The 9370-nt window shown below is 44.1% G+C and overlaps 1 protein-coding gene across 5 annotated transcripts in view; it reads right to left on the reverse strand.

Annotated features, from left to right (window-relative positions):
- The window catches only part of cbsa (cystathionine beta-synthase a), a 61334-nt gene extending 52612 nt beyond the window's left edge, over positions 1 to 8722 (reverse strand). For all 5 annotated transcript variants that reach the window (XR_012098855.1, XM_073044734.1, XM_073044737.1 and 2 more), the window contains exons 1-3: positions 8642 to 8722; positions 8145 to 8262; positions 7845 to 7951 (exon numbers count right to left, since the gene is read on the reverse strand). Coding sequence is in view for 4 of the 5 variants with exons in the window: in XM_073044734.1 (XP_072900835.1) it covers positions 7845 to 7951; positions 8145 to 8260 (223 nt within the window). In the remaining variant the exon portion in view is untranslated. The remainder of the gene's footprint in view (positions 1 to 7844; positions 7952 to 8144; positions 8263 to 8641) is intronic.
- Positions 8723 to 9370: the final 648 nt, after the last annotated feature.

Raw genomic sequence — 9370 nt, forward strand, 5'->3', positions numbered from 1 at the left:
TAACACTAGTCCAGAAGGATCATTTACTAAGGCAATGTACAAGTTGAAAAGTCTAAGAAAGGAAGTTAAACAGAATGCAGGGCTCGGACATCGGACATTTGAATGGTTAGAAAGTAGACTCGGAGGATGGGGAGCATGGCTGACTAAAATAGCAATAACTGTCAGTATTGTATTGTTGAGCTGTGCGCTTGTGCTGTGCTGTTTTCTTCCTTGTCTCAAGTCTCTTGTTGTGCGTACTGCAACCAAACAATTTCCGATGCTCGTGGCAATTACTGAAGCAAGCTTAGTGGAGAAAGAAGCACCGAAGATGTATTGTTACAGCCTACAACGCCTGCAGGATGAACAAGAGCAAAACGACAGTGTGGGAGTAGATTGTAAGGGCTTCTGAGTTTTTTTTCCCCTTTCTCAGGTACAAAGGGACAGGTTTTTGGCTCAGTGGCCCAGGGTAACAGGGAGAGAATACTTTGAGGTCTTGGCGCAGAAAATTATAGTTTAACCCGAGATTTGGGAATAAGTGCTTGAGTTTATTGGGGCTTTGTGCGCGGACTCTTAGTCTTCTTTCTCTGTGTGAGACCCTATGGGTCTCAAAGGGGGATATATTGGAGTATAAAGTTGCATTGTTTGCTGTGTAACCAAAACTATGTAGTCAGCTTTGTGTTTGCTATTTGCTATGTATGTATCCAATTTAGTAGAATGAAATCTCTGTATTGTCTCTGTACTATTGAACACATCAATGCCTTGAGAATGTAGCTAACTTATACTTAATATGTATCCAACTTATCAGCCAGAATGAAATCTCTGTATTGTCTCTGTACTATTGAACACATCAATGCCTTGAGAATGTAATAACTTATACTTACTATGTATCCAACTTATCAGCCAGAATGAAATCTCTGTATTGTCTCTGTACTATTGAACACATCAGTAACTTAAGAATGTAGCCAAATAAGAAGATAATGGTGTGTTAATGAGAGGCTAGCTAAGAGATAACTGTGGCCAGGGATGAGGTAACACGTGGCCCAAAAAGTAGATTAGAACATGATTAAGTTAATGGGTAGAAACAACAGTGGGAAGTCAGGAGCTGATGTACTGGTGATACGCAATTGTAGACCGATTGGATGTGCTAATGCAACTAAACCAGGAGATTGCTATAAAAAATGCTATGCACAAGGATCGGTGGACAATCAGCAACTAGCTCACTGACTGTCTCAGCTTTGATTTGCAAATTAAAGTTTAACACTTCTTGAAGAATCTTCTGCGTCCCCTGGTCGTTTGTGGGGCACAAGAAACCATGACAAACCCCACGGCTGATGAAGGTCAACAAACCATACACCTTCTTATTAACACTGCCAACTTTTGCAGTAGCTTTGAGTGTCCTATGGACATGGACCCCAAGATCTAATTGATCCACCACACTGCCAAGAGTCTTACCATTAATATTATATTGTCTCAAAATTTGACCTACCAAAATGAACCACCACACTTACCTGGGTTGAACACCATCTGCCACTTCTCAGCCCAGTTCTGCATCCTACCGATCCTGTCTCCTTGGATCCCATGCCTCCTTAATTTCTGAATGAGCCTTGCATGGGGAACCTTATCATATACGTTACTGAAATTCATTAACACTACGTCCATTGCTCTACCTTCATCAATGTGTTTTGCTACATCCTCAAAGAATTCAATCATGTTCGTAAGGCATGATGTGCCCTTGAGCAAGTATCCCAGCTTTCTGTAGCCAGCTAAGAGTCTTTCAATTCTTGTCTGGGGGATTGTCGCCCATTCTTCCTTGCAAAAGGCTTCTACTTCTGTGAGATTCTTAGCCCGTCTTGCATGCACTGCTCTTTTGAGGTCTATCCAAAGATTTTCGATGATGTTTAGGTTGAGGGACTGTGAGGGGGCAATGGAAAAACCTTCTGTTTGCACCTCTTGAGGTAGTCCATTGTGGATTTTAAGTTGTGTTTAGGATCATTATCCTGTTGTAGAAGCCATCCTCTTTTCACCTTCAGCTTTTTTACAGATGGTGTGATGTTTGCTTCCAGAATTTTCTGGTATTTAATTGGAATTCATTCTTCACTCTACCAGTGAAATGTTCCCCGTGCCACTGGCTGCAACACAAACCAAAAGCATTATCGATCCACCCCCGTGCTTAACAGTTGGAGAGGTGTTCTTTTCATGAAATTCTGCACCCTTTTTTCTCCAAACATACCTTTGCTCATTGTGGCCAAAAAGTTCTATTTTAACTTCATCAGTCCAAAGGACTTGTTTCCAAAATACATCAGGCTTGTTTAGATGTTCCTTTGCAAACTTCTGATGCTGAATTTTGTGGTGAGGACACAGGAAAGATTTTCTTCTGATGACTCTTCCATGAAGGTCATATTTGTGCAGATGTCGCTGCACAGTAGAACAGTACACCACCACTCCAGAGTCTGCTAAATCTTCCTGATAGTCTTTTGCAGTCAAACAGGGGTTTTGATTTGCCTTTCTAGCAATCCTACGAGCAGTTTTCTTGGTCTCCACCGTTCCTGTTAACTGCCATTTCTTAATTACATTATGAACTGAGGAAACGGCTACCTGAAAACACTTTGCTATCTTCTTATAGCCTTCTGTTTTGTGGGCATCATTTATTTTAATTTTCAGAGTGCTAGGCAGCTGCTTAGAGGAGCCTATGGCAGCTGATTGTTGGGACAAGGATTGAGGAGACAGGGTATTTATAAAGCTTTGAAATTTGCATCACCTGGCCTTTCCTAACGATGACTGTGAACAAGCCATATCCCTAACAAGCTAATTAAGGTCTGAGACCTTGGTAAAAGTTATCTGAGAGCTCAAATCTCTTGGGGTGCCCAAACTTTTGCATGGTGCTCCTTTCCTTTTTTTCACTCTAAAATTGTACAAAACGAAAATACACTAATCTTGCTTCAGATGTTGAAAAGAATGTTTCATCTTTAACTTCATGACTTTTGGAGATCAGTTCATCTTCTACTCACTTAACTATTCACAGTAACAGAAATTTTGACCGGGGCGCCCAAACTTTTGCATGCCACCGTATATAATTGCTTTAATAACTCTGTTATTTTGTGGCACTACTGGTAATAGGGTAGCGAATTACACAGCAACTACACAAACCGGGGTTTGAGGCAGCAGGAGAGCTGTCTCAATCTCAAGAGTTCAGCAGGACAGAAGAGTGTTTTCCCTAGACTTATACAGCCAAGGAAACTACAGGGGGTTTCAGTAGCAAAAGTGCGTGGGAAGTTGGTTGATTGGGAAGCTTTTAAAATCCAACAAAAGAGAACTAAAAAAGCTATAAGAGAAAAAAGAAATGAGGGCAGACTAGCCAATAATATAAAACAGGATATCAAAAGTTTTTTTTCAGTTATATAAAGAATAAAAGGGAGTTGAGAGCTAATATTGGACCACTGGAAAATGATGCTTGTGAGGTTGTAATGGGAGACAAAGAAATGGCACATGAACTTAATGGGTATTTTGCATCTGTTTTCACTAGTATGCCAGAGGTCCATGAGTGTCAGGGAGTAAGAGTGAGTGCCAATGCTATTACAAAGGGAAAAGTGTTAGGTAAACTCAAAGGTCTGCAGGTGTGACCAGTGTTCTAAAAGATTCTGGAGGTCTGTGGCTATTGGTGTTCTGGTGATCAATGGCTTTCTGCAGATCTGTGACAAGTGGTGTTCTGGAGGTCTGTGACTAACGATGTGTTCTGGAGCTCTGAAACTAGTGGTGTTCTGAAGGGTCCTGTACGTCTGTCACTTGCGGTGTTCTGTACAGTTCTGGAGGTCTGTGATGAGTACTGTTTTGTAAGGTCCTGGAGGTCTATAACTAGTGATAATCTGCATGTCTATGACTAATAGTGCTTTGTTGGGTTCTGCAGGTCTGTCACTAGCATTGTTCATTTAAGGTTCTAGAGATCTCTGATCAGTGGTATGTGATAGCTTTCTGCAGATCTGTGACAAGTGGTGTTCTGGAGGTCTGTGACCAGGTGTAGTGTTGGGTTCTGGAGGTCTCTGACCAGTGGTATGTGATAGCTTTCTGCAGATCTGTGACAAGTGGTGTTCTGTGGGGTTCTGAAAATCTGTCATTAGTGGTGTTCTTTAGGTTGCTGGAGGTCCATGAATAGTGGTGTTCTTGGGGTCTGTGATAAGTGGTGTTCTTGGGGTCTGTGATAAGTGGTGTTCTTGGGGTCTGTGATAAGTGGTGTTCTTGGGGTCTGTGATAAGTGGTGCTCTGTAGGTCTTTCACTATTGTTCTGTAAAGTTTTCAAGGTCTGTCACTAGTTGTGTTCGACAGACTTCTGGAGGTCTGTGATTTGTGCCGTTCTATGGGGTTCTGGAGGACTGTGACTAGTGGTTCTTCTGTATGAAAGTGAGTAGTGATCTTCTGTCAGGTTCTGGAGATCTGTGACTAGAGGTGTTCGGTAGGGTTCTGGAGGTCTATGACTAGTGATGTGTGATGGGGTAGGTAGAGCTGAGGAAGCAATGCGATTGCAAGACTTAAGACAAATTGGAAGAATGGGCTAAAAAGTGTCCGATGGAATACAATGTTGGGAAATGTAAGATAATGCATTTTGGTAAAAGGAACAATAATATGGACTATAGTCGGCCCTCCTTATCCGCAGGGGATTGGTTCCAGGACACCCCGTGGATACCAGAAAACGCGGATGCTCAAGTCCTTTACTTAACCTGCCTCAGTGCGGTGGACTTTTCCACAGTGTTTCATTGACGGAAAAAGATCACGATTGAAAATAAAGTGGAAATAATAAAGTGATCGGAAAGAGGTGAAACGCCATTGGTCATTGGAAAAGCGTTAGGCTACAGTCGGTCAACAATTGGAACAATTTTAAAGGATAAATTGAGAATAATGGAACATGTGAAGGCCCTGCCCCAATGAAAGCTACAATTATTACTAAGCAATGCAGTGGTTTAATTATTGAAATACATACGTTTCTTAAGCGTTTTATATGCATAGAAAGGTAAAATACATACTATATACTGAGACAAACGTTTGACTGACGCTAAATAATACCGGATGTACCTGTTCTGACTTAGAGAACTTCGTTTTTTTTTCAATTCCTGATCCGTAGTAACCTATGCACATCCTCCCGTATATTTTAAATCATCTCTAGATTACTTATAATACCTAATACAATGTAAATGGTTGTTATACTGTACTGTTTAGGGAATAATGACAAGAAAAAAAGTCTGTACATGCTCAAACAACAAGTGCTGGAGAGAGAACTTCTGGGTTTTCCCGATCTGCAGTTGGTTGAATCCGTGCATGCGGACTCGCGGATAAGGAGGGCTGACTGTATTATCTAAATGGGTAGAAGATTTTCAAACTTCAGAAGTGCAGAGGGACTTAGGAGCTTGTGCAAGACTCACAGAAGTTTCATTTACAGGTTAAGTCTGTAGTGAAGGCAGCAAATGAAATGTTGGCATATATTTCAAGGGGAATAGAATATCAGAATCAGAATCAGACTTTAATTGCCAAGTACCTATGCACATACAAGGAATATACTTCCGGCAGATGTTGTCTCTCTGCTCATAACAATAATAATGATAAATATAAATGAAAATATAAATTGTACATACAGGTAGTGCAATCCAAGTAATAGTTAGCTGACAGTTAACCGGCAGTTAACTGTTCAGCAAAGTGACCGCAGTAGGAGTCACTGCTCCAATATAGAAGCAAGGAGATAATGCTGAGCCTTTATAAGACACTAGTCAGGCCGCACTTGGAGTATTGCCAAGAGTTTTAGGCCCCATATCTCAGAAAGGATGTGTGGTCATTGGAGAGAGTTCAGAGGAGGTTCATGAGGATGATACAAGGAATGAAAGGGTTAACATATGAGGATTGTTTGGCAACTTTGGGCCTCTATCAGTGGAATTTAGAAGAATGCGGTGGGGGGGGGTGGAATCTCATTGAAACCTACTGAATATTGAAAGGACAAGATAGGGTGGATGTGGAGAGGATGTTTCCTGTGGTGGGGTATCCAGAACTAGAGGGCACAGCCTCAAAATTGAGGGGTTACCCTTTGGAACAGAGGTAAGGAAGAATTTTTTAGCCAGAGAGCAGTGAATCTGTGGAATGCTCTGCCACTGACTGCAGTGAAAGCCAAATCCATAGGAATACAGTACATAAGGCAGAATTTGATCATTACCTTCTTCGCTCAAGGCATCAAAGTTTATGTTGAGAAGGCAGGTGTATAGGGTTAAGTGGGATCTGGGATTAGCCTTGATGGAATGGCGGAGTAGACTCGATGGGCAAAATGGCCAATTACTGCTCCAATGTCTAATGGTACAGTTCTGGTAGTCTGACTAATGGTGTTCTGTAGGGCTCTGGTAGTCTGACCAGTGGTGTTCTGTTGTGTTCTAGAGATTCGTGACTAGTGAAGTTCTGTACTGGCACCTCTATTGCTTGTGACTTATACCAATGAATTGTATTAAAATATAAACAGACATTGCAGTGACATCATTGCTGGTGTTGTGGATGGTGTAGAAGGTTGCCAAAGGATACAACGGGATCGAGATCTGGTGCCGATACAATATGGTCAGAGAAAGCATGACACCGCCTCTGCCTCCTTACAAGTTTGTAAAGATTCAGCATGCCATCAAAAAATTTGATAAAAGTTCTTTTGATTTGTAGTGGAGAGTATTTTGACTGGCTACATCATAGCCAGTGTGGAAATACCAATACCCTTGAATAGAAAATCCTGCAAAACGTAGTAGATACTGCTGTCCTGCATAAAACCCTCCCAACCATCACGCACATCTTCAGAGTGTTGTTGCAGAAAAGAAGCATCTACCATCAGTATCCCCCACCACCCAGGATACACTCTCTTCTCACTGCTGCCATCAGGAAGAAGGTACAAGAGCCCTAAGACTCACACCACCAGGTTCAGGAACATTTGTTACTTCTCATCCATCAGGCTTTTGAACCAGAAGAGATAATTTCACTTCCCCCATCACAGAATTTGTTTTTCTTCTCCTCTTTTGCACTTTGGATGTTTGTCCATCTTGTGTTCAGTTTTTTATTGATTGTATTGTGTTTATTTGTTTCTACTGTGAATGCTTGCAAGAAAATGAATCTCAGGATTGTATATGACTATATACAGAGCTTCTCCGGACTCTGGATTGGGGATTGCCAAACGTTATGTGGATTTTCTAGTGTAGTCTGTTTTGTCATATGCTTTTGTGATATCATTCTGGAGGAACGTTGTCTCATTTTTTAAACTGCATTGCATTTGTGGTTTCTAAATGACAATAAACCGAATCTGAATCTGATATGACAATAGACAATAGGTGCAGAAGTAGACCATTCGGCCCTTCGAGCCTGCACCGTCATTCTGAGATCATGGCTGATCATCTACTATCAATACCCGGTTCCTGCCTTGTCCCCATATCCCTTGATTCCCCTATCCATAAGATACCTATCTAGCTCCTTCTTGAAAGCATCCAGATAATTGGCCTCCACTGCCTTCCGAGGCAGTACATTCCAGACCTCTACAACTCTCTGGGAGAAGTTTTTCCTTAACTCTGTCCTAAATGACCTACCCCTTATTCTCAAACCATGCCCTCTGGTACTGGACTCTCCAACATCTGGAACATATTTCCTGCCTCTATCTTGTCCAATCCCTTAATAATCTTATATGCTGCAATCACATCCCCTCTCAATCTCCTTAATTCCAGCGTATGCACTTTGATAATTACCTTGCTTTGAACTTTGATGAAATTTAATACGGACAAACAACTGCCTTAGATACACAGATGGAGGAGTTGGGCGTGTGCCAAGGGGGGGTGCAGGAGGCGAAAGGCAAACTCCCACTGGCTACTCACACAGCTCACACTGTAGTCCATGTGCTTGGGGGATCTTGTTCAGACGCACCATTGGAGTGTTGCCCACTTTACCCAGGATATTGGGCAGGATGTTCGGGAGCGCAGACCTGTGAAAACGAGAGACCACTCAAATCAGCTCACCAAACTGAGTGAGCGGGACAGATGCCCCAACGTGGACCAATCAGAGAGAGGGCGGAGGACCCACACGAACCAATTACTGTGAGGGGCGGCCCTTCACCCTGAGATCCGGTTGTGGCACAGCTTACGAGCAGCGCACGCACGCCCCCGACAAACACTTACGCGCTCCGGTGCGGGTGGGGGCTCGGCCCCGGGGGTGTCCCCAGGCTCCAGGTGCAGCGGCTCGGCAGGTCGGGCCGTATCCAGTGGCGCTCCGCCCCGTTCACCTCCGGTTCCATGCCTGCGGGCATAGGAGCAGTAAGACGGCGTCATTCACCCCCCACAGCCCCTGTAACCCTTCACCCGATAACCCCATCCCGGCGAAACCGGTCACCACCTGACAACCTCCCGTGAACACCGTCACCTAATCCCCCCACCAAGGCGCCTCTCTCCCTACCGGTGCCCGTTGTTCTCTCCACGCTCTCTGGTCCCGAACCCTTCATCTGGGGTTCCCCCGGGCCCCTTTCTCTTCCAGCGAAACCCGTGCACCCACCGTCCCCTGCGCACTCTTTCTCCCGGAAACCCCAAACTCTTAATCCTCCCTTACCCCCTCCACCCCAGTCTCTGAGCACATTCGCATTTCCCCCCCCATCCTCCATCACCCTCACCACCCCCACAACCTTTCAGTCTTTTCACCGCCTGCTCCGATCCTGTTCTGATACTACTTCCGGTTTGCCCGTCTCTTGAGGAAAAGTATACGCTCCGCCTCCCACTGACAGTTTCTTTACTGATTGGTAAATTCCGTTCACTGTTCTCCAATCACCGTCGTGGGTGTGGTGAGGGGCAGCGTCTGGTAATGGATAGGTCCGGACCACGTGAGAGTGAGGAAGCGAATACCGACCGTGGGGGTGGGGGAGAAGAGAGAGGAACTGGTAGGCAGAAAGGTGAGGGGCGGGGGAAAAGAGGGGGAGGGTGAGGAGAAAGGTGCGGGGCGGGGGAAGAGGGGAGGGGAGAGGAGTGGGGAAAGAGAGAGGAGGGGAGGATTGCAGGGAGATGGTGGGGGACAGAGGGGTAGGAGTGTGGGGGCAGGTGTTCACAAATCCTGCCTCTCAGGATCTTCTGGTCTATAATTTCCTGGGCTATCTGTACTCCTTTTCTTGAATAAGATTACAACATCCACGGTTCCTGTACCCTACCATCCTTTCCCTGTCTCATTGGAACGTACCTATATAGAACTCCATGCAAATATCTCCTGAACGTTTTCCACATTTCTGCCATACATTTCTTTTAAAAACATCTGTTCCCAATTTATGCTTCCAAATTCCTCCCTGATAGCTTCATATTTCCCCTTACTCCCATTAAACACTTTCCTAACTTGCTTGTTCCTACCCCTCTCCAATGCTATGGTA

This window comes from Hemitrygon akajei, chromosome 5, assembly GCF_048418815.1.
Source record: "Hemitrygon akajei chromosome 5, sHemAka1.3, whole genome shotgun sequence".
Lineage (NCBI taxonomy): Eukaryota > Metazoa > Chordata > Chondrichthyes > Myliobatiformes > Dasyatidae > Hemitrygon > Hemitrygon akajei.